Genomic DNA, 26,564 nt, shown 5'->3' on the forward strand with positions numbered 1-26,564 from the left:
ATAATTATCTATTGTACTTATTGTATAATACTTATATTTTATCATTATTACTTACATATTATATAAGAACAGTCTCTTGCTTTTAAAAGGTCTTACTTATCATCTTCACATATTTCTGGATTGTTGAAGGGTTTTCGTTGTTAAAATATATTTTGCCTTCTAGTATGGAAATGGAGAATATAACAATATCTTCTTCAAAATGATGGTATGATTATTTGGCACTTTTAATGAATTTTTCTTTTTTAAGGCTTTGGGGTCATGTAAAGTTGATTTTTAAGGTAGAATAACTACTGTCTCAGCAAGCATGTGCAATCAGTTTCAGTTTGGAAATTATTTACAGTCTTTTAAAGTATGCAGAAGAGAATTAATGATGTCTGATTTTAGGATTAATGGTCTAAAATAAAAAATATATATCAGAAGCTCTCCTGGGAGTACCTAGATGGTGTGCCTGTATGCATGTCTCACATGTGCCCATGGTATGTACATTTCATGTGATGTCTGGGATGTACATAGTTGATGATACAGAATTTTTCTTAGAAGAAAGTGATTTTTACAGTTGTGATAGCAATGTTATAGTATACTTAGACCACTGTTTTGCTTCTAATTTAACATAGTAGAGATCTTCAAATGTTCTAAAATTCATGTTTATAATCTCCCTGTGATGCAGCATACTACTCAAAGATATTTTTGCAAATAGCATGTCTTGCTGTAAAGGTTTCGAATGTCAAGGTGGCATTTGAATGAAGGTATAATAATTTTCCTTTGTCATAAAAAATTTTTACTATGTATTTTAGAAATTTATTGTTCAAAAAACCAGACTTGGCCTAACTGAAGCAGGAGATCTGTCTGCTGAAGACATGAAGAAAATCCGCCATCTCTCTCTGATTGAATTGACAGCCTTTTTTGATGCCTTTGGAATTCAACTGAAAAGAAACAAAACAGAGAAAGTAAAAGGACGAGGTAATTAAGAAGTCTGATTTCTTCTCATTCTAATAGTTTGATACAATGGAATAAGATGTATTCTTTTTTTCTTTCTTGACATTTTACAATGAAGACAATGGAATTTTTGGAGTTCCACTTACAGTCCTACTGGACAATGACCGAAAGAAAGACCCTGAAGTGAAAGTTCCCCTTGTGTTACAAAAAGTGAGTAGCATGTGAATGAATGGGGAATTAAGAGAGCCTCTTGCTTGCAGTTTGCTATTTGTAAACCCACTAGTGAATTTTACTTTAGATTTACAGATGCTAAAGCCTTATTAGGAGTCAAGCTGTTGGTGATTTTCAGCTTTCCATGAATCCCCATGACGTTTCACAATCATTTGGACCAATTTGCCTTGTTGTGAACTTTCGGAGCTTATTGTCTGATCATAAAGCATCAGATGATGGATTCAGATGCTCCATGACATGGCTCCCTTTGGTTATGTGTTTTCTAATTTTTAAAAAATTTATCATGTCTGTGTATGTGTTTGTATGTGTATTTGATTATTCTGTCTGGGATAAAAGATGACAATTAATTATCACTAATACATTTACTGATCATACAAGTATTTGCCGAGATAGATCATAGGTTGGGTGTTTCAAAAGGTGTACCTATAATTATTGAAATGAATTTTCCAAACAAAGCTTAATAAAGTCTGAAAATCAGCTTGTTTCCAGTGTTTTTTTAGATATGACTGGGAAGATAGGATACATCTAGATGAAGAAGAATTTTGGTCTGAGAAATTTTGAAAGTGATATTATCTGAACTATCATATCCTAATATCTCTATCATTGGTGAATGGTTCATTTCCTTTTAAGTCATGTTTTTTATAGCCAACTGTTTATACTGGTTTACCTAAGTAGTCATTTATTCAACAGTGACATCCAGTGGCACAATTAAAACTCCAAGCCCTACACACCAACCTTACTGAATTTTAAATTGAGTTTTTAAAGGATATGTAAAAGTATTGATTGAGGAAACTTAGTTTATTCACAGTAATAATTATACATCTCTGTATTATCTTTCTAAATTTTGCTACCAGTGCCTCAAATTGAGTTACTCCTCAAATCAGGTGATTGATTGGCTACCAATGGGAGGATGGCAAATGATACCAGCAATGTGCTAGTGTGCACAGGGGCCATCTGTCGAGTGCCTGTCCTGCACAAAGTTGTGCCAGTGCCTTCCATATCCTGTCACGTCTGGTCAGTGCCAAACAGCCCGAGAATTTCAGTGTTATCTCACTTCTACTGACGAGGCAACTGAGGCATCGTAGGTTGAGATAACTTATCCAAGAACACACAGCCAGCAAGAGGTAGATATGAAAAGCACTGCAGTACATATCCAAAGCTAAAGGCCACGGTGACTCTAAGGTTCTCTTTCCTTCCTTGAGAGCCAGAATTACAACTTTTGTCCTCTGTGTAAAGGACAGAGTTTGAAGAAAATGTGTAAAAATAAAAAACTGAGAAGATTCAATACATGAATTTATTATTATTAATGTAGGTACAAAAACCTAGCACAGAATTTAGCAAATGAAAGGTGCATAATAAATGCTAGTTAAAATAAATCTGGATTTATATCATATTATCAACTCAATAAATGTTAGCTGTTATTACTACTAATATTAAGTGTTCCTCATTTAATAGCTTGAGGCATTACCCTTATATTTAGGAGAAGGCAACACATCCACAAGAAGAGACTTATCCAAGAACACACAGCCAGCAAGAGGTAGATATGAAAAGCACTACAGTATATATCCAAAGCTAAAGGCCACGGTGACTCTAAGGTTTTCTTTCCTTCCTTGAATTAGAACCAGAATTACAACTTTTTGTCCTCTGTGTAAAGGACAGAGCTTCTTGTGGACCTGTTTCTTCCTCCTAAATATCTATTTCTCTCCATACCTACAAAAATTTCCTTGAATATCTTGAAGGGGAAATGGCAGACTCTGGATCTTGTTCTTGGGTGAACTTGGGCACATCATTTATCGTTTCCATGCCTCAGTCTCCTCAGCAGTAGAATGAGGATACTAATAGTACCTGCCTCGTAGGATTATTGTGAGGGTTTAAATGAGTTAATAGATGTAAAGTACAGAGAATGGTATCCGACGTGCAGAAAGTACACAATCAGTGTTAATGGTTGTTGTTGTTGTTGTTATCATTATTTTGACACCATCATCATCACCACAAGAGTTCATGAGAGCTATAAGCCTTTATAATTTCTACCTCCTTGGTCAGATTTCTAGAATTCCTATAGTTTCTTAGCCAGAGTAGTTACAACTAATGATAGTGAATTTAGAATCTCTTCTCACTGGTCTGTCTGCAAAAATAGATCTAATAATTAGATCTTAAAATAACTAAGTGGGAGCATACTTCCTTGGTAAAGAGCATAAGCTTGAGAGAGTCAGTGCCATTACTTTTAAGGATGATCCTTGGAAATGATACAACAGCTCTAAGTCTTCATTTCCTCATTTATAACTTGTAGGCTAATGTAGCTCTCATAGAGTGTTGTGAACACAACTAGACATTCAAGTACATGTATATATGCTTGGTAATTTATCGTTTGTTGTAATCATTATTATTTCAGATGTTTATAATCATGTGAAGATATTTATTTTTGTAATGTATCATTCATTGCTTTCTAGTTTTTTGAGAAAGTTGAGGAATCAGGTCTGGAATCTGAAGGAATTTTTCGACTTTCAGGATGTACTGCCAAAGTCAAGGTACTGAATATTTTCTCTCTTCCTAGTTAGAGATCTAAGCTAACTAGACCCAGTCCATACAAGCATCAGGTATCAAGTATTCTTATTGTTGTTGTTTTTGGTACTATCACTTGGCCCTACCTATTATTCCGTGATATCTATGCTTAGATGTTGTTTCATGGACCAGAGTTGTGTATTCTTTTAAATTAAAACAATAATAAAAAACCAACAACAGTGAAACAACACATCAACTCACCATCAAAAACTACTGCCTATCTTTAGTTAATAAAAGTTGAAAACTTCCAGCACTGTTTTTGGATTAAACACTTTAGTTTGCTGTGTTCCTTTCAGTCATGGAATTTACTAAGCCAATATTATAAGAGCCCTTATCTCCATTATCAGTTGCTTTGTACTTAGAAATATTCTTCAGCTCTCCTATTAATGAAGGTCATTATAAGAATTTGTAGGAATGGCTGTAACCACTGCAGTACACACTCAGCTTTTGTAAAACCCAGTTTCATTTTTAAAGTAATGTTACTTTCTGAATATAAAACCACCCATGCAATATGAATCCATTTACTTTGCTTTCTTATTTCTATACGGTGGCAAACTCTACAGTACAGTAAAGAATCATTAGAAAAGAAAAACTTTTCTCATACGTTTCCAGTTAGATAGTCCCACTTTGTTTACTGGTGGTCATGCACAATGAAGAATTTCTTCCTGCCTCATATCATTCACTGGCTGGTGAACATGGAAACACGAGGAGTTTTAAATGATGAATCCCTGAGAAAAAAGTCTCAGGGCGAGGGAAAAGTGAACTTTCTGTTTAGAAACTATTAAAAGGAAATGTGTAGAGGCAGAGAAGCATTCCTCATTAATTCATTTTGGTGCATGTTTTGGGAAATTATGCTTGTTTCAGAAGTCTCCAAGTTTTTATATAGAAATCTCATGAGATGTTTTTCTAAATGGAAACAGAATAAATAGGCTATGTCTATTGGAAACTCCAGAAAGCAGATCCCAGAATGAAGTTAGGAGTAAGAGAGGATTAGTAGGAGATAGTGCTTCTAAAATCAGGGATGGGCAGGCTGAGCCTCAGATGACAATTCAGGTCTGATAGTTTATGCAGTCCCATGAAACAGCCCTGCACGGAGGAGGATAGGCCAAGCCCCAGTCTCCACACAGCACTAAGCAATTGCTAGGGCTTCCTAAGAAGAAGGGGCTGAGGCAGATCAGAAGGTGCTAACAGCGGGGGGAGTCAACTATTTGGATTTCTGCAAATAATCAGCAAGTTCTTTTTGATGGGAAATCTAAGCAATGCACCATAGTTTGCCAGTGGCAGAATGGATCAAGGCATTTTTGGGAACTGTGACATCTCAGAGTGAAGATTACTAAATATTGGCACCAGTTCATTTGGAAGGCAGGAAAATTCCTAATTACTCCTTAAGGTTTATACATTCTAAATTGAATCTTCTTTTGTGTTAGGTTCTCATATGTATGGTTATTATATAAACTGCTGAACAGATGTATCCTCAATCTGAGGATGAAGGCCATCATTTTGGTTAAACTTTTGGTTGTGTCTGTAGAATCAGAGAACCAAAATGAAGTCATAGAAAAGAATTTCTTAAACACAGTTAGACTGTATCCCTCTAAACATCTCTCCATAGTTGGGGAGTTGTATTTGCCCATATTCTTACTGGTTCTGTGTGTGTGTGTGTGTGTGTGTGTGAAGAGAGAGAGAGACAGACAGACAGAGAGACAGAGAGAGAGACAGAGAGACAGAGAGACAGAGACAGACAGAGACAGAGAAAGAGAGGGAGAGGGAGAGAGGGAGGGAGAAAAGCGTAATGAATATGATTTAAAGTTCTCTTTTTAAATAGTTGAAAAGAGAAAACGTTACATGACATTTCTTCTGTACGTGAATTTTAACATCATAGCAGAAATTACTTTTCTTTAGCTAATCTTTGACTGAAAAATATTTATCAAAGCTAATAATTCCTGCAAAGTGTTCTTATAGGCACATACATTTCTGAATCACATTTAGGTAAAAGTCCCTTTTCTCCTCTAATCAGTTTTACGTAGTTTCAGCCTATTTATTTCATCTCTTGTTAGTCCAAAAAAATGTAATCCAGATGTTTTCATGGTTTGAGCGCCAAGAAAGCCAATTTGAAAGAAATCTGGGCCAGTGAACAGAAACAGGAGAATATTGCAGTTAGAGAGGCATTGTAACTTGATATATAAAAGGGGTCTTTTTTCTCTCCTTTGTTCAAATTTTAAACTTTTTTGTTTTGTTTTGTTTTGTAATTTCATGTTAGATTATTTTTTCTCGTATTATACTTGGGGAAAGACCGTTAAAAAAAAACTCCATTATAATTATCCTCAAATTGTGCCAAGTGGATGACACTAACACTAATTTATCATTATGAATAATCCAGCCTGATTTTGTGCTTTCAGGGCCTGGTAAAACTAACAGGAACTCAGTGTTGAGGGGAAGCTGCTAGTTTTAACCACATAGGGGCCATAACAGTGGAGCCCATTCCTGTATTTAAGATCATTTGGAACCAATTTAATACTTTGGTGTTTCCAATGATTTTTTACCAAATAAGACAAATTTGAGCCAAACATTGGGGAATATATTTTATGGAAAAAGGCAGACTGTTTGACATTTGAAGTTTTGTTTTTGATTCATTTCAGTTTTTCTGAGGCTGCTCTAAATGTTTTATAATTAAGTTACCTGGTCTGCTGGTTTCCCTTCTGAACTGGCTTTTGGAGTTGAAGGCAGATCATTTGCATTATTATAAAACTACCTCAGAAATGGTGGCAGGCTGTATATTTGCTCAAAGGAGATTGAAGGGCATGCTCTGACCCTTGCCTAGTGTTCTCATTATCATTTGACAGAAAACATAGCTTCTCCCTGTCTTTAGCAAGGTAAATCCAACACCTGATTTATATGGTTTTATATTTAGGACCACAGAAATATCAGCTCTGCTCCTACACTCCACGTCTGCTCTGGTTGAAACCAATAGAGGATGTTCTTTCAGTTTTATTTAATACTGGCCATCCAGACAAGATGAAGTGATAGTATTACCCAAATATCCACAATCTCATATGCTGGGTTTCCCGTGGAAATAATACTAAAGGTTATAACAGATCAAGAGGAGGGGGATAGAATGAGCAGCTGGTATTTATTGAGCACTTACTGTATGGCAGGCCCTGCCCCTTGAGCTTTACATTATATTATCTGGTTTAATCCCTGTGAGGTCATTTTAATATCCCTGTTACACAGTGAGAAACTTGAGGCACAGGCCATATAGGTAGTCAGTTGTGGGATTTGGATAAAAATCTAAAGAATCTGGTAATAGAGCCTGCTGTTGAAAGTGGAGTCATGTTGCCTTTTAGGTAACAGAACCACTGACAGGTTAGAATGATGGTCACGTTAGTGTTTCAGATAGCTTCCTATGGCAGCGATATGTAGGATATGAATTTGAATTATTCTGCTCTTGCTAGTGCTTCCTGCCCACTTGAAACCTATTACCCCTTTGCTTATCAGTGGTACCAAGGAATGGATGGAAAACATTTGCTTCCCCTTCTGTGTTTCCTATTAACAGCACCTCCATCTGCCCCATTGCTCTAGCTAGCAATCTGAGATGAGAATCATCTTGGACTGTTACTTCTCTGAGTCTCATATTCAGTTTATCACTGATTCTTTTTTCCTTTTATTTTCTGACCCCCTTCACCCATTTCTCCCACCCTGAACCCCCTGCCTTTGGCAACTACTAATCTGTTTTCTGTGTCTATAAACATTTTTTTTTTAATTATTATTTACGCTTACAGCACCTGGTCTCCCATCCAAGTACTAACCAGGCCCGACCCTGCTTAGCTTCTGACATCAGACATCAGGCTTGTGCAGGGTGGCATGGCTGTAGATCATGGACCGTGGCTCTACTGGGGCGCGAACCCAGGACCTTCTGGGTTTAAAGCAGATGTGCTAACAGCTACACTATGGAACCACATCCATGAACTTTTTTTTTTGATTCCACATAAAAGTGAGATCATACGGTAATTGACTTTATTTGACTTATTTCACTTAGCATAATGCCCTCAAGATCTATCATGTTGCCACAAATGACAAGATTTCATTCTTTTTTATGGCTGAATAATATTCCATTATTTATATACCTACCACTATTCTTTATCTATTCATCCATTGATGGACACTTAGATTGTTTCCATATCTTGGCTATTATAAATTATGCTGCAATGAATATGGAGGTACATATTTTTTGAGTTAGTGTTTTTGTTTTCTTCAGACAAATATACAGAAGTGAAATTGTTGCATTTATTTTTAATTTTTTAATACAGCTCCATACCTAGTTTTCCATAGTGGCCACACCAATTTATATTCTAATCAACAGTGCACAAGCATTCCCTTTGCTCCACATCCTTGCCAACACTTGCTATTTCTTGTCTTTTTGATAACTGATATGAGGTGCTGTCTCGTTCTGATGTTGATTTGCATTTCTTTAATGATTAATGATGTTGAGCTTCTTTTCATGTAGCTATTGGCCATCTGTATGTCTTCTTTGGAATTGATTTTTTTTTTTTTTTTTTGCTACTGAGTCATATAAGTTCTTTATATATTTTATATATTAACCTCTTTTCAGATATATGATTTGCAAATATTTCTCACATTCAGTAGTTTGTCTTTTCATTTTGTCGATGGTTACCTTTGCTGTGCATAAGCTTTGTAGTATGATGTCATCCCACTTACGTATTTTTGCTTTTATTGCTTTTGGTGTCGGATCAAAAAAAAATTATCACCAAGACTTATGTCAAGAAGCTCACTGCCTATGTTTTCTTCTAGGATTTTTATGGTTTCAGGTCTTACATTCAAATGTTTAATCTATTATTAGTTGATTTTTGTGTATGGTGTAAGATAGTGGTTGAGTTTCATTCTTTTGTGTATGGCTGTCCAGTGTTCCCAACACCATTTATTAACAAGACTGTTCTTTCTTCATTACATACTTGGTTCCTTTGTTGTAAATTAATTGACCACATATGTGCGGATTTATTTCTGGGCTCTCTATTCTGTTTCAGTGATCTGAGTGTTTGTTTTTATGCCAATTCCATACTTTTTAAATTATTATACTTTGTAATATAGTTTAAAATCAGGGAGCATGATGCCTCCAACTTTGTTGTTCTTTCTCAAGATCATTTTGGCTCTTTGGGAGTTTTTGTGGTTCCATACAAAGTTTAAGATTATTTTACTTATTTTTTTAATTCCATTGGAATTTTTATTGCATTGAATCTGTAGATCGCTTTGTGTAGTATGCACATTTTAACAATGTTGGTTCTTCCAGTTAATGAGCACAGAATAACTTTTCATTTATTTGTTTCTTCTTCAGTTTCTTTCATCAGAGTATTATAGTTTTCAGAGTATAGGTCTTCTACCTCCTTGGTTAAATTTATTCCTAGGTATAGTATTCTTTTTGATGCAATTGTAATTGGGATTGTTTTCTTAATTTCTCTGATAGTTTCGTATTAGTGTACATAAACACAACAGATTTTTGTGTATTGATTTTGTATCCTACAGCTCTACTGAATTTGTTTATGAGTTCTGACAGGTTTTTGATGGAATCTTTGGAGTTTTCTATATATAAGAGCATGTCATCTGCAAATAGTGACAGTTTTACTTCTTCCTTTCTGATTTGGATGACTTTTATTTCTTTTTCTTGCCTAATTGCTCTGGCTAGGACTTTCAATACTATGTTGAATAAACATTAAAAGAATGAGCATCCTTGTCTTCTTCCTGATCTTAGAGGAAAGGATTTCAGCTTTTCATCATTTAGTATGACGTTAGCTATGGGCTTGTCATACATAGCCTTTATTATGTTGAGGTATATTTCCTCTATACACACTTTGTTGAGAGTTTTTAATCACAGTGGGTGCTCAATTTCGTCAGATGCTTTTTGACATCTATTGACATCTTTCATTTTATTAATGTGTATCACTTTGACGTACTTGCAGTGTTGAACTATCCTTGCATCCCTGGAATAAATCCCACTTGATTATGATGTATATTATTTTATTGACTTACCAGTACATTGGTCCTTTTAATGTATTATTGAATTTGGTTTGCTAATATTTCATTAAGGATTTTTGCTCCTATGTTCATCAGGGATATATTGGTCTTTCATTTTCTTTTCTTGTGGTGTCCTTTTCTGGTTTTGGCTTCAGGGTAATACTGGGCACATAAAATGAGTTTGGAAAAGTTCTCACATCTTCTGTTTTATGGAAAAGTTTGAGAAAGATTTGTATTAATCCTTCTTTGAATGTTTGGTAGAATTCATCAGTGACATTGCCTGGTCCTGGACTTTTGTTTGTTGGTAGATTTTTGATTACTGATTCAATCTCTTTACTAGTAATCAGTTTGTTCAGATTTTCTATTTCATCATGATTCAGTCTTGGTAAGTTGTATGTTTCTAGGAATTTAAGTTATACAACTTTTTGGCATATAATTGTTCATAGTAGTCCCTTATAATTTTTTGTTTTTCTGTGGTATCAGTTACAACATCTCCTCTTTCATATCTGGTTTTATTTATGAGTCCTTTCTTTTTTCTTGGTGATCCTAGGTAAAGGCTTGTCAATTTCGTTACTTTTCAGAAAATAGGCTCTTAGTTTTATTGATCTTCTCTATTGTCTTTTAATGTCTGTTACATTTATTTCTGCTCGAATATTTATCATTTCCTTCCTTTACTAATTTTGAAATTTATTTGTTCTTTTTCTAGTTCTTTGAGGTATAAGTTTAGGTTGCTTATTTTAGACTTTTTTTTTGAGGTAGATATTTATTGCTATGAATTTCCCTCTTAAAACCACTTTTGCTGCAAATTTTGGTGTATTTCCATTTTTGCTTGTTTTGAGCTATTTTTTTTATTTCTTTTTTGATTTCTTCTTTGACCCATTGGTTGCTCAAAAGCATGTGATTTAATCTCTACATATTCATAAATTTTCCAGTTTTTTTATGTAATTAATTTCTAACGTAATAACATTGTGGTTGGAAAAGATGTATGATATGATTCCAGTCCTCTTAAATGTCTTATGACTTGTTTCGTGGCCTAACATATGATCTATCATGGAAAATGTTTCATATGCATGTGAACAGAAGGTGTATACTATTGCTTTTGGATGGAATACTTCTATATATGTTTCTATATATTTAAGTCCATCTGACCTAATGTGTCATATTAGGCCGATGTTATTGATTTTCTGTCTTGATGATCTATTTATTGATATCAGTAGGATATCAAAATCCCCTACTATTGTTGTATTATTGCCTATTTCTTCCTTTAACTCTGTTAATATTTGCTTTATATATTTTGGTGCTCCTATGTTGAGTGCATAAATATTTCCAAATATTCTATTGATGGATTGTCCCCTTTATCATTATGTAATGCTTATCTTTGTTTCTAATTACAGTCTTTGTTTTAAAGTCTGTTTTGTCTGATATAAGTATAGCTACTCCAGCTTTCTTTTGGTTTCCATTTGCATGGAATATCTTTTTCTATCCCTTCACTTTCAGTTTCTTTGTGTTCTTAAATCTAAAATGAGTCTCTTATAGGCAGCATATAGACGGGTCTTGTTCTTTTCCATTCGATCCTTTTATATCTTTTTATTAGAGAATCTTGTCCATTTATATTTAAAGTGATTATTGATTGGTATGCACTTACTGCCATTTTGTTGTTTACTGAGTGTTCTGTAGTCCCTCTCCATTCCTTTCTTCTCCTCTTGCTCTCTTCCTTTGTGGTTTGATGACTTTCTTTAGTTGTACACTTGTATTCCTTTCTCTGTCTTTTGTATATTTACTACAGATTTTTGCTTTGTGGTTACCATGAGGCTTACATATAACAACTTATATCTTTCAAAGTCTATTTTAATTTGACAACAACTTAAGTTTGATTTCCTACTAAAGCTCAATATTTCTACTCTCCCCCATCCCATGTTTTATTTTCGATGTCACATTTTATATCTTTTTATCTTGTGTATCTCTTAACTAATTATTGCAGTCATAGTTATTTTTACTACTTTTATCTCTTAGCCTTCATATTAGCTTTCTAAGTAATTAATCTGTAACTTTTGCTATGTAAATCCAGTGAGATTTATACGTTCATATGTTTTATCATTACTAATTAGTGCCCTTTCTTTTCAGCTTAAAGAAGTCCCTTTAACATTTATTGTAAGGGCCTTTTAGTGGTGATGAGTTCCTTTAGCTTTTGCTTGTCTGGGAAACTGTCTCTCTTTCCATTCTGAATGATACCTTTGTTGGGTAGAATATTCTTGGTTGGAAAGTTTTTTTCTTAGCACTTTGAATATATCACTTCCTTGTGGTCTGTAAAGTTTCTGCTTAAAAATCTGCTGATGGTCTTGTTCCCTTTTGTATAACAGGTTATTTTTCTCTCAGTTTTTAATATTCTCTCCTTGTCTTTAACTTTTGGTATTTTAATTATGATATTTCTTATTATGGGTGTCTTTGGGTTTATCTTACTTGGAACTCTGGGTTTCCTGGATCTGGATCCCAGATTAGGGAATTTTTCAGCCATTATTTCTTCAAACAAGATTTCTGCCCCTTTTTCTCTCTTCTCCTTCTGACACACCTATAATATAAATGTTAGTCCAGTTCATGTTGTCACATAAGCCCCTTTAAGCTATCTTCACTTTTTCCCATTTTTTTTTCTTATGCTCTGATTAGGTGAATTCTACTACCTTATCTTTGAGTTAACTGATTCTTTCTTCTTTTTCAGCTAGTCTGATATTGAACCCTTCTAGTGTATTTTTCAGTTCAGTTATTGTATTCTTCAGCTCTATGACTTCTATTTGGTACTTTCCTATATTTTCCATCTCTGTATTGAAGTTCTTACTGTGTTCATCCATTCTTCTACCCAGTTTGGTGAGCATATTTATGATCATTACTTCGAACTCTTTATCAGCTAGATTACTTACCTCTGTTTTGTTAAGGTTTATTTCTGAGGTTTTTCTTGTTCTTTCATTCGGAACACATTCCTTTGCTTTCTTCATTTTTCTTGTCACTTTAGGAGTGGCTTCGCGTGGAAGATAAACCATGTAATTCAACCTTGCTCCGGCTCTTTGTCATCTATCCAACCTTTATGTTTGTCCAAGTAGCAAATTATATTTTAAATAGTTCCCAGTAGTTGAGGACTTGTCAGTGTCCCTAAGGGGAGGATCTCAGTACCTAATTTCAGACTGTTTGGAAGCCAGGCCCCGAGGGAGCAGCTTTTAAAAGTATGCAAATATATACTGTGGGACTGCAAGCTTAAGCTTTGCTGGCCAGGTGATCTGGCAGTATCCTCTTGTCATCAGTTATAGTAACTTGGGCTCCAGATGAGCATATAAGCTCTTTTCTGGGAGATACTGGAAAGCTGTGGTAAGGTAAGGGAAGAGCACCAAGCTGGCATCCTCAGCCAATGTTCCTTAAGAGCAGCTCCAGAGTCATTGACTCTTGAGAATTTCCCCTCAGTGGAATTTCTTAATTGACCTCCCTTCTTTCTACCTTACAACTACTTATCCAGGTTTAGTCTTATATTATCCATCACCAAAAATGGTACATAACTCAATAACTGGTTTCTTCTCCTCTAGCCTACTCCTTAACCAGTGCCAAGCACCACTTTCCCCCAAATCATTTTCGCATCTGGTTATCAGAAAAGGTAAATGTCACCCTGTCATTCTCTTGCTTGGAAATGTTCAGTGTTGCCTCATTACCTACAGAATGAAGTGCAATCACCTTAGGATTGGCTCTGCTCCTCAGTCTCATTTCTCTCTCTTTACTTTCCTTCTTGCCCATGATACTCTAACAACACTGAACTGATGGGAGTTCCCCAGACCCACTGGGTCTCTTTGCATTTGTATTACTGCTTGAACAGTTTCTTCTATCTTTGACACCCTTCTATTTCCTCTTCCCCTGGCAGGCTCCTCACTTGTCCTCGAGACTTTGCCCTATCACAGTTTGATTCTTTTTCATGATTGCATAATATCCAGTACATGGTCTTTCGTACAGTATTTAACACCCTACTTTAGTATTATGAGTTCATGAAATAGTTCTGTCCACTGGACAAAAGATGCCTAAAGGCAAAGGATGGATCTCATGCATCCTCCCCCCTTCTTAGAGCCCAGTCTGTGCTTTATTTTATTCAAGGAAGAGTTTTATATGTATGTTTCAATGCTTTACAAAGTATATTTATCAGCAAATAGGTTGATTGATTAGCAGTATTATTCTTATTATATTGAGAGCTTCTCAAGGATAGAAAATCTCCTTTTGATGCCATCAGCAGGTGGCCCAGAATCATGTCTGTCTCTCTGTAAGAGATGTGTCTTGCCAGGGCACCCCATGTTTGGCAGGCTCTGAGAGCCATGAGAGTGTTTATTTTTAGTCTGGTTAATGAGCTACTCTTTGGAAATTGACTCTGGCTATGAATATGTTAAGGCTGGAAGAATTGGGCTTCTCGTGAAAATAAAGCAGAGGACTTAAAAAGACTGAGAGTTTTCAATGTTACCTTCCTAAGTATCCTTTTTGGAGCAGTTAGTGTCAGTCAGAGAACTAACTATAACTGCCTCTGTAGTTCGAGGGAGCAGTAGAAAATGAGTTTGACTTTGAAAAAGAAATATGGAGAATTGGTGGCACTGATAATCAATAGAATTGATAATGTAAAATGTATAACTCAAGTAGAATTTATGGAGGCTTAATGATTTTTTAAAAAAGTTTTACGCAGTATTCTAAGCCTTATGAAAGATTTGCCAAGCATGCAAACATGTAGAAGACATGTGCATATCTTGGCATAAAACTGTTCCAGGAAGATGCCATTGACTTGCACGTTGCAGTGAGGTCAGAGTTCCTTTATTGGGATATTTCTCATTCTGGTTATGAACTAGCTGAGAGGCATATATTCATGATCTAATTTAGAAATAGATGACCAGGATGGCAAAAGGAAGAGGTCATGAGTAAAACGGAAATGGAGGCTTTGTCAAAATCTAACTACATTATTATGTGGGGATAGGTGGTATTCTGCCAAAACCACATAAATGAAACTATGATCTAAGTAAAGAACTTTTATATTTGTATAGTAGTAGCAAATAATTTAAAGTTGAACATTATTATAAAAAGATTTTAGAAATCCATTTTTAAAAATTTATTTAGAAATAACTAGTTCAGTTCTTTAATCATGTTGAAAAAAGTTAGGCTTGTAAATTGGCTTTTCAGTCTATTTACAAAAATAGTGTGTGTAATGACAGTTTTCAAAGAGAGGGGGTCATATGGTAAAAGCTCATTGAATATTGACTGTTTTTCTTGATTTGCAGCAATACCGTGAAGAACTGGATGCCAAGTTTAATGCTGATAAATTTAAATGGGACAAAATGTGCCATAGAGAAGCTGCAGTGATGTTGAAAGCATTTTTCAGAGAACTACCCACTTCTCTCTTCCCTGTGGAATATATACCTGCCTTCATTACTCTAATGGAAAGTAGGTGGAAAACATTTAGTATAAACAGACTAAAATATAAGCTCAATAAAGTATCATAGAGTAGAAAAAAGATGCATAATCAAATGTGATCAAAAATGTATGCATTTGCTCTTTCCAGGCAATGCTTGGTGAAATATTGTATTTGATGGTAAACAGTCATCTCTTTATATATTCATGTATCTAAGTCTGATAGATATGATTTAGAGGGTCTTTTAATCCTTAAAAGGCAGAGGGGTTTACAGAAAGAACAGGCTCTCGAGATTTGAATTCCTGTTCAACCATCTGTTAGCCATGCAGTCACCCTTTTTGAGTTTCATTATTGTGCCTATAAATTACAGATAATAGTTGTATGACAGGGTTGTTGTGGGTATTGAAGGAAGGCATCTAGAATGGTGTCTGGTGTGTAGTAAATAGTCCTTCAAAAAACATCAGCCTTCTCTTTTCTTTAAATCTGAGGTCCTGCGCTGATGGTGTAGCATGTAATAAATGTTACTCAGAAGATGTTTTGTCTCTGAAAATTATAATATCACGTAGTATTTCTGAAAATTACAAAGTCACATAGATTAGGCCTTAAGTGACGTACTTTGATAAAAGTATAGTAACTGGAAAGTGTGTTGTATTTTCAATGAGGGAGTAATTTGGCATGGTTTCAGCCTAAGGGTTGAATATTTTGGAGGTTGTGACAAGAGAGAAATTTAGAAAAGTAGAATGGGGCCAGATAGTGAAGACTTTGACTACTAACCTGAGGAATTTGGGGGTCGCAAACCCAAATATGTACAGTAGGTCCTCACTTACTGTCATTGATAGATTTTGTGACTTTAAGCGAAACGATGTGTAGGGCAACCAGTTTTACCATGGGCTAATTGATATAAACAAGAGTTGAGTTCCTCTGGCATCTCATCCATGTTATAAGTTGAATGACACAGTGTTGAATGAGTTGTTATTCGAGGACCTGCTGTGTAAGCATGTTAAATAAATGGTGATTCTACATGGATAGAAAAGGGCTATAGGCAAATTGAGAGGACATATCTCATATAAAGAGGTTGACCACTGCTGACCACTGCTCAACTCTATTGTTCCCTGTCTGACTGCAGCCAGTACAACTTCATTGAAGGCAGAGAATCTGGAAAATATCCTTAAAAGGTTCACAGAGGAGTCCACATTTTTTTGTATGACTTCGAAAGGGAAAAATACTTTATTGTAGTGAATGATTTGAAACCAGCCAACCCTGCAGGAAGCCCAAAGTTCTGGGCTGCTACCAGCAGCGAAAATAGCCTTTTTGCCACCTAGAGTAAGCTCTAGTTGTGATGAGATTTTCTGAAGGAAAGAATTTTAGACATGTGTGTATGTGTGCTTAAACTGCCCTTCTTTATACTCTGAAACAATTTGGAGAATATAGAGTCATTTCCACTAGTGTAATTACTTTCTCTTTTTAAAGTTGGCCCAAAAATTGATCATAAAATTGAAAGACTAATAATTCATCAGTCAAACCTTAGATATTTTCATGAAAAGTTTAGAGAAAATAGTGACCTCAGGTGGAAAAAAAGACTCTTAACTAAGATGCAACAAATGATTTAACTACGAAACGAAGTGAAGGGCCAGGTTTCCTAAATAAAATGAAAATGAAATATTTGCCAGTTTAGATTTTTAATCTTAAAGGGAACTTCATAATTTCTTTGAAATTAATGGAAATACAGAATCTGTGTCTGCATCTGTTGTTTTCCCCACCAGGTTTTTTTGGGGGAAGGAGGGGAAGGGCTTGTTGCATTGGAAGATTATAGACAGTTCGTAGTCTGCAGTTTGCTCATTAAAATAATGCTTTCCCTGTCCCTAAATACTTTGTACTGAGATATGCTTCTGATAGTTCCTATTATTCACGTAAACTCATGTCAACATGTATTAGCTATTTTCAAAAATATTCTGGTCCTGTGTCATTTTTAATTATAAATTTGACATAAATTTCTAGAAATCCACATGGAGATTGTGTTAAGACGATATGATACAATTCTATAAATACTCCTTCCAACTGTTCCTTCATTACATGGTTATTTACATTAGTCATCTACTAACTTGGATGCACACAGCCTCCTGTGACAGAAGTGTGTCCACTACTGTAAAGCTAAGTAACTTTACAGGCAGCTGACTGCCTTTTATCTATTGAATGTAAATAGATTCCTTCAACTTGAAGACTCCCCAGGGATTTTAGAACATAACGCTTCCTACTAGGAACTCCTCACTAAGAGACCATTTTGAGACTACAGAGACAAAGTAAAGTCTGGATGCTGTGGTAAACTCTACATTTTCAGCACAGCTGGTTGCAGATTATCTAGTGGTGGACAGAATTGCTAAAATCTCTTCCCTAAAATGGGGAAAGAGCCAGAATTGAGAGCACAAGTATAAATGCCAACCCTCTGGCGCCATCTTCTGTCATCGTCAAGGAATAAAATCTCAACAATCTGCAAAGAACCAACTATAACCAACCTTCCCTAGAATATGTGAAATTAATCATAACAGGAGCAAACACATATAGAGGTAACTATTTACAAGTACTAAAGTAAACACTACACATACTAACTCATTTATTTATTTATGTTTTAGTGCCAGGCACCCTGTTTACAGAAGCTACCTTATTTAAAGTTTTAAGTTAACATCTTTGCTGATAATAGATATGCCTTAGCAGTTGCTCATGATGGAGGTTTTGTTGGGTTTCCCAGAAGCAGCATCTGAGAGCAAATTAGTATGTGTAGAACATTTATTAGAGTGCACACTTGGATTCCACACTTCTGAAAGGGAAGGGAAAGGAAGCAGAATTGGGCAGAGGATAAGGTTGGGTGGTAATGCCGCCTCAGCCCAAACCTCTTGTAACCCTATGGAGAGCCCTAAAGTTGGAGTGGCCTTTCAGATCATTTCCCATTACAGGGAGAAAGTTGAGCATTTTGACACTGAATCAGTCAGTCACTGGACGTAAACTACACCTGAGAAGATATCATGACCTTAGACAAAACAATTGGAGGAAGAGCTGACAGCTAAGGACTAGGTCCTTCAGTCCTAAAGGGGGAAGCAGGCATCATGTTACAGTTTCCACTACAGTAATGATATGGAAACAAAGAGGTGTTCTAACTTCTTGAGACAGCCAAATATGAAGCAGAAACAAATGAGTTTTTAAACGCAGTCCAACATACAAAGGAAATTTTAGCTGTGCAGTAAAGCCCACTGAACCTAAAAGGGTCACTCTGTCTGTAAACCACTAAGCACAAAAGCACCCTTTATTGATTTCGTTATCTTGGTATTAGAAAAGGGTTTCATCTCTGATTTCATGAATCCATATTTGAATAAGAACTGCTAATCCAAATATAACAATCTGTCCCTACGTGAAAAATTTGTATATCTCGGCACTGCCTCATACACAGCAATGGATTTAGACATTTTTAAGACATTTACTCAGTGGTACTCAGGTGAATGTCCAGCTCTTTGGTGCATTTGCTACGTAAAGTACCTACAATGGCAAAGGAAAATACATCCAAATCTTTCAAAAATATTGGTGGGAAAATTTCCCTTGGGAGACTTAACAGTTGACTAAACTGTATCATTTCTGTAATTATCAGAACCTAGGTAAAACTGTAAAGGTAGGGCATGACTCACAACCCCACAAAAATATAATATGAGCATTTACAAATGGATTTTATATAGTTGTCCAAATCACAAACCTTAAGTAGGTTTTAGTAAATTTTTTTTCATATCCGTTCTCTGTATCTATGAGCTTGGTTTTGTGAAGTTGGGAAGTTTTGGGGGGGGATAATTTTTAGATTAAATTCCACATATAAGAGAGGTCATATAGCATTTGTCTTTCTCTGTATGACTTACTTCGTTTAGTATAAGGCCATCAAGGTCCAGCCATGTTGTTACAAATGCCAAGGTTTCACTTTTTATGACTGAATAATATTCCTTTGTGTGTGTATAGTATGTGTATATATGTGTGTATACGCACACACACACCTCATTTTCTTTCTTTATTCATCCATTGATGGGCACTTAGATTGTTTCCATATATTGGCTTTTGTAAATAATACTGCAGTGAATGTGGGGGTGCATATGTCTTTTCGAGTTAGTTTTTGTTTTCCTCTGGTAAATACCCAGAAGTGGAATTGCTGGTCATATGATGAATTTGTTCTTAATTTTTTGACACAGTTTCATACTGTTTTCCATAGTGGCTGCACCAATTTACACTTCCGTCAACAGTGCACAAAAGTTCCCTTTTCTCTGTGGCCTTGCCAACACTTGCTTTTTCTTGATTTTATGAAAATAGCCATTCTAACAGGTGTGAAGTGATACCTCTCTGGTTTCGATTAGCATTTCCACGGTGGTTTTTGATGTTAAGCATCTTTTCATGTACCTGTTGGCCATCTGCATGTCTTCTTTAGAAGAATGTCTGTTCTGATCTTCTGCCCATTTTTCAATTGTATTGTTTGGAGGTTTTTGCTATTGAGCTATATGAGTTCTTTATGTTTTGAATATTAACCCCTTATCGGATACATAATTTGGAAATATTTCTCGCATTCAGTAGGTTACCTTTTCATTTTGTTGATGGTTTCCTTTCCAGTGCAGATACTTTTCAGTTTGATGTAGTCTTACTTGTTTATTTTTCCTTCGTTGCTTTTACTTTTGGTGTCAGATTTAAAAATTTATTGCCGAGACCTGTGTCAAGGAGCTTAGTGCTTATGTTCTCTTTTAGGAGTTTTATGGTTTGAGGTCTTATGTAGAAGTCTAATCGATTTTGAGTTTTAACTCATTTCGTCTTTATAATAGCCCAGTGAGGTAGGTATGATGGCTACTCCCATGTTATAGATGATAAAATAGAAGTAACGAGGAGTTAAACAGCCTGCCCAACGTCTCTCAGTGACTAAGTAGTAGATGCAGGATTTGAATCTGGTTCTATAGTCTATGCTTCTAATAATTATACTTTGCTGCTGCTTTTAATGGAAGCAAGATTTTATTTTCTCTTGAATTGAGCTTCAGGCCTTCTGTTTATAGCTTGAAAATAAAGCCAGGTCTGTGAAAGTACTTTGAAAAAAGAAATGTTATACAAACCCAGGATTATTTTGAGGATCTTTTTGGCCACGTGCTTCGGCAATGGCATCATGGGATATGAAAGGGGAGTTGACAGAGTGAAGTGTCTGTCCAAGCAAACAAATTTACATTGTTGGGAACAAAAACTAAGTCCTTACCACCGAGAGCTGTCAGGAACCTTCTTTGCCACCAGATGTTAGCAAGAAATGCTGTCAAAATACATCAGTGGTGTTCCAAATGTGTGGTTATTTGTGTTTTCTTGTTAGGAGGGCCTCACATCAAAGTACAGTTTCAAGCTTTACACCTCATGGTCATGGCACTGCCTGATGCCAACAGGGACTCAGCCCAGGTATGTTCTATTGATCTTATCATCTGTCATTAGCTCTATTGGTCAGAGGAAATGGCTCAGGTGAAAAAATGAAAACTGAGATGACAGCTCTCTAAGCCAGCTGAGCGTGCTACGAACCTATTGCCTTTCCACATTCCCACTGCTGTTCCTCTGAGGAAGACAAGAAAGAATGTAAATTTTGGAATATTCCTTGAACATTTCAGTTTAATTCATTCAATCTATTAAGAGATATTGAATGTCTACCACGTGTCAGGTACTAGCCTAGGGATAAGAGTAGGAAAATCGGAGTTAAAAGACTTAAATGAAATAATGTCAGAAGTAAATGAGACTATTATGTAAAAATAAAATATAAATCTCTTATAAAATTTAGTCCTCAGTTGCCCACTTCGGTCTACTGGCAAAAGATCTGATGAGTGTCCTTGGGGAAGAAATTTGAAATCACTGACTTAAATAAAAATTGTAAATGTTCATGCCTTACAATTTACGAGATCACTTTAAAGAATTCTACAATCTCTGAATTTTAGAGATTACCTGATAGAACTCTGCCATTTTACGGATTAGGAAAATGAAGCTCAGAGTGATTTCTCCATTAACATATAGTAGGACATTTGATAGAATCCTATATCTTAGTTCTTCACTCCAAATATCCCTCCCTTTATTTTAAATTTATTTGCCGTATGTTGGTAAAAATTAAAATTTCTCCTGCTATTTTGATAATGCTTCTGTATACTGTAGGAAATTTGTTATATGTACAACAGGTGTTGACAGTCTTTGAAATGAGATAAAGCTGAGTTGGAAAGAGCCAATAATTTTGAGGCCAGTAAACATAATGCTAAAAACAAAATAATTCTTAATGCTACCTCTTATCAGACATTTCATTTTGGTTAGGACTTTTCCTCCTATATATGAAAATGTAACATCTGTGTTAATTATAATATATGTTGATTATATTACATTCTCAACCCAAGGATGTGAATATCTCCTAATACAGTTCAGTAATTTTTCAAAAACTGGAAATTTATTAGCTTTCTTTTAGGCTTTATCTAAACAGTGTTCTTTCATTCAAAAATAAAATGCATCTGGTCTCTGGGTCAAAATGTCATCTACCCTTTCATATAACTGTGAATACAGCAATTATCAAATAATTCAAGATATTTTTATCAGAAGATCATCAAAAAACATTATGAAACAGGTAAAGAAATTCATTCTCTCTTTCCCCCTCTCTTCCCCTCTCTCCCCCTCTCTCTCCCTCTCTCTTCCTCTCTTCCTCTCTTTCTCCCCCTCTCCCCCTCTCCCCTCCCACTCTACATTATGACTGGAACTAAGATTGAAGTTGGTGTGCTATAGAGATCAAGACCTCTGGCTCAAGAATCAGATTTCTTCGGTTCAAATATTCGCTTTCCCACTTAGTGAACTGATGCTGGGCAAAGCTATCAATCCTTCCTCATCTGTAAAACTATATTAATAATAGTGCCTACCTCACAGGATTTGGACTGATGATAAAATGATTAGATACATAAAGTACTAAGAATAATGTCTGGCTCACAATAAACTGTCAAATAAATGTTAACTATTATTACTATTATGTGCTATCCATTTTCTCATTACAAATACTGTAGCAGACTTCAAACTCAGAAAACTAAAAAGCATCTCCTTTTAGGATTTCAGTCTTCATGGTGAATTTCAGAAGATCTGATAAGCATCTATACTTTGGTTGCTCAGCCAAACTTTTATTAAGCTTTCTCAAATCTTTTGTTTTAATGCTGAAAACAGCTGCATGTAGGCATTTTACTTTGGTCTGCCAAAGATTCCAAAATTGAAAAGCAATAGAAAACAACCACCTCAAAATTTAAATTTTTAAATTTTCAATTGTGTTTACATTTGGGCTAAGGAATAACGTATTCATTTTTAACAGGTTTTTCTTTCTTAAGGACACAGTAGTTTTTTTAAAATAATGCTTTAGAGTGTATTTTAGAATTACTTTTCTTCTTAACAAAACTGCATTTCATGTTTTTTTTGAGCTGCAGTGTTTTCCTAGTTTCCTATTTAATTTTAATATCTGTCAAACTTGTTTAGGATAAAAGAAAATAAGAAAATGCAAATTATTACTTATATGGACTCCAGTATAATTAATTCCATAAAAATAAAGCTATTTTGATGAAACAGAATTGAATAAACTCTTCACATTTCTCATTAGCACTTTTAATCAAGTAAAGGGGAAACATGACATTTAACAATTCTATACTTCTGACAATATTCTGACAGTTTTCCAGAGGCACTGTGAATGGGTTTGGAAATAAATGGTAGCAATCAGTGGTGCCTTTTGATAATTTACATTTATATGACAGAATGCTGTTTCTTTTTAGGCCCTCATGACATTCTTCAATAAAGTGATTGCCAACGAATCAAAAAACCGAATGAGTATATGGAATATTTCTACTGTAATGGCACCAAACCTTTTTTTCAGTAGAAGCAAACATTCTGATCCTGAAGAATTACTGTTAGCAAGCACTGCAGCTCATATCATCCGCCTAATGCTTAAGTACCAAAAAATTTTATGGAAGGTGAGTAACAGTGTGATGACTGGGACGTAGTCCTTGGAAGTCAGCCAGCACCCAGGGAACATATAGGCTCCATGAGCAGGCAGTGCCCTTAGTTACAGGGAGAAAATACAAGGATATAATCCCAGGTTGCCTGTGGCAACTTTACACATTCTTTAAGGGCTGCTCCTGAACACATTCTCTCTTTTAAACAGAATCCTATTAGATTTTCCTAATCTTTACAAGGATAGATGCCACAGTTCCTGGTTCCAGGATTCTGAGTGGCCAGAAGGAGTTACCATAACCAAAGACAATCTACTGGGGAGGTTTAATTCGAGTGTTTTCCTTCTAGTCAAGCTATTTTTCTTTTCCAGATTCCATCTTTCTTAATCACTCAAGTCAGAAGAATGAATGAAGCTACGATGTTGTTAAAGAAGCAGCTCCCAAGCGTCAAAAAGTTGCTAAGGAGGAAGACCATAGAACGAGAGGTGATAACAAATGAGGGTGCAAATATTGTTACTGCTCAGATTTTTATTTCTCAAAGTAAGGCACAAAGTAGCTTGCAATTTAGAACCAAAATTTTATATTCTTACAAAGTATCAGTCTTGTGGCTATAAACATTGTGGAAATTGTGTCCATGGCAGAGTACTGTGATCCTCCTATTTTATTGAACTCCGTATTTTTTGGTTGACGTTTTTGAAATAACTCTATCATGAAGATTATTTAATATTCTATTCTGTTAAGTACTTAAGGCTAAAATGGTTCTCACAAAAGTTGAAAGTTGACATTTTTGTTCCTGTGCACTAAATTTAATATTTCAGTATTCATTATATCCAATAAGTAGAAAAAGAGATTTCTCTAGTGACTAGATTTTGAAAGAATATCTTCTCCTCAAGTTGTTTTGTGTAAATTCATTAAATTCTGAAGAATTTTTGCATTAGTACAGTTGTTTGTGTGAAGGTACATAATGGAAACAGGTTTTGGAAGCATTATCTTTATTGCTTTAATTTAATTTAAGAATGATCAATGAGTGTCAGGCATGGCATTCAACCTTGAGGAGGATACAGCGATACGTGAAATTCACTTTGCCCTTAAAAGTATTTATACCAAATATGGGAGAGAGATGTGCACAAGAGTAATGAATATGCATTAAGTACCAGATTAGCTGTATAGACAATGTGCCAGGACCATGCAGAGGAGACAGAAATGTCCTTCAACATGGGAAATTATGGACTTCATGGAGGAAGTGGCATGTGAGCTGCATTTTGAAGGATGGATAGAATTTTGAAGGAAGAAAGAATAGGAAAGTTCATCCAGGGAAAGGAACAGTAAACGCCAAGGTGATGAGGTAGGAGTGTTGCTAATTGATTTATCACAACCGTGATGAATAGCTATATTCCATTATTGGTTATAGGCAAAATGACTTCATGACATTTATTTGGGGGGGAAAAAAATTAATTTGTTTTGAGAATAATTTACATGATAGAAAATTCACTGTTTTAACTGTTTAAAAATGTACAATTCATGGGTTTTAGTACATCCACGATGTTCTGCAACCATTATCACTACCTAATTCCAGAATATTTTCACTATCCCAAAATGAAACCCTGTACCAATTAAGCACTCACTCCTCATTACCCACTCCTCACAGCACTTCAAATACATTAATTTACTTTTTACCTCTATGAATTTACCTATTCTTGACATTTCACATAAATTGAATAATATAATAGGTGGTCTTTTGCATCTGACATCTTTCACTTAGCATAATGTTTTCAAGGTTCTTCTCTGTTGTAGCATGTATTATTACTTCATTTCTTCCCTTTTCATTTTATTATGTATCCTTCTTTTTAATAAATAACTATATTGAAATATAATCCACGTATACAATCCATCCATTTAAAATGTACAATGCAGTGGTTTTTATTATATTCACAAGTATGTGCAGCTAGTAACATAATCAATTCCAGAATATTTTCATCACCTCAGAAGAAAAACCTGTACACTTTGGCTGTCATCACCATAACCCTGCCTACCCCATTTTCACTCACCAGTCCTAAGTAATAGCTAATCTGCTTTATGTCTCTATAGAGTTCTCAATTCTAGATTTTCAGTTAATGAAAATTATATAATATGTGGTTTTTTTGTGACTGGCTTATTTCATTTAGTGTTATGTTTTTGTGGTTTATCCAACTTATAGTATGTATCAGTACTTCTTTGTTTCTTATGACTGAATAATGATCCATTATATGGATAAACCACATATTGTTTATCCATTCATCCATTGATGGACATTTGATTTGGCTATAACTTTTAACTACTATGAATAATGCTGTTATAAAGATTTATATACAAGTTTTTGTGTGAATATATGTTTCCAAGTCTTTTGGGTATATGCTGGGTCATATGGCAACTCTATTTTGAGGAATTGCCACTGTTTTCAAAAGCAGCTACACAATTTTACATTTCCACCAGCAGTGTATGAGGATTCAGAGATTTCTTCATATCCTCACTAACACTTGTTATTACCAGAATTTTTTATTCTAGCCTCCTGGTTGATATGAAGTGGTATCTCTCTGTGGTTTTGATTTGTATTTCCCTGAGGACTAATGATATTTAGCATCTTTTCATGTGCTTGTTGTCCATTTGTATATCTTTCTTGGAGAAATGTCTGTCTAGATCCTTTCCCATTTTTGTTTGGGTTATTTGCCTTTTTATTTTATATTGTAAAACTTCATATATTCTAGATACAATTATCTTATGAGATATATAATTTGAAAATATTTTTCTCCATTCTATGGTTTGTCTATTCAATTTGTTTTTGTCCTTCGATCCACAAAGGTTTTTAATTATGATGAAGTCTGTTTCTTCTGCTGATCATGCTTTTATCGTCATATCTAAGAATCCTTTGTCAAACCCAAGATCATAAAGATTTAACTCTGTTTTCTTTTAAGAATTTTATAGTTTTAGTTTTTATATTTGTGTCTTTGTTCAATTTTGAGTTATTTTTGGTGTGCGATATGAAGTAGGGGTACAAATTCATTCTTTTGCATGTGGTATCCTGTTACCCCAGAACCATTTGTTGAAAAGTCTATTCTTTCCCATTGAATGGACTCAGCATCTTTGTCAAAAATCAATTGACTGTACGAGTTTATTTCTATACTTTTAATTCTGTTCTAATGATCAGTATTCTGTTCTAATGATCAGTCTATTCTTAATGTCAGTACCACACTGTTGTGACTATTGCAGCTTCATTATAAGTTTTGAAATTGAAAAATGTGAATACTCTAACTTTTAATTTTTCAAATAACTTTGATTATTTTAGATTCCATGCATTTTCATATGAATTTTAGGATCAATTTTTCCATTTCTGCTAAAAAAAAAAAAAGAAACTGGAACTCAAAAAA

At 35.0% G+C, this 26,564-nt stretch overlaps 1 protein-coding gene across 4 annotated transcripts in view; it reads left to right on the plus strand.

The window, feature by feature from the left end:
* Positions 1-26,564, plus strand: part of ARHGAP28 (Rho GTPase activating protein 28) — a 176,355-nt gene that overhangs the window by 122,659 nt on the left and 27,132 nt on the right. For all 4 annotated transcript variants that reach the window (XM_025038683.1, XM_025038684.1, XM_025038682.1 and 1 more), the window contains 7 exons: positions 795-960; positions 1,055-1,146; positions 3,618-3,695; positions 15,039-15,201; positions 20,535-20,617; positions 22,984-23,181; positions 23,532-23,645. In XM_025038683.1, coding sequence (XP_024894451.1) covers positions 795-960; positions 1,055-1,146; positions 3,618-3,695; positions 15,039-15,201; positions 20,535-20,617; positions 22,984-23,181; positions 23,532-23,645 — 894 coding nt within the window. The remainder of the gene's footprint in view (positions 1-794; positions 961-1,054; positions 1,147-3,617; positions 3,696-15,038; positions 15,202-20,534; positions 20,618-22,983; positions 23,182-23,531; positions 23,646-26,564) is intronic.

Source organism: Pteropus alecto, unplaced genomic scaffold (genome assembly GCF_000325575.1).
Source record: "Pteropus alecto unplaced genomic scaffold, ASM32557v1 scaffold146, whole genome shotgun sequence".
In the NCBI taxonomy this organism is placed as follows: Eukaryota; Metazoa; Chordata; class Mammalia; order Chiroptera; family Pteropodidae; genus Pteropus; species Pteropus alecto.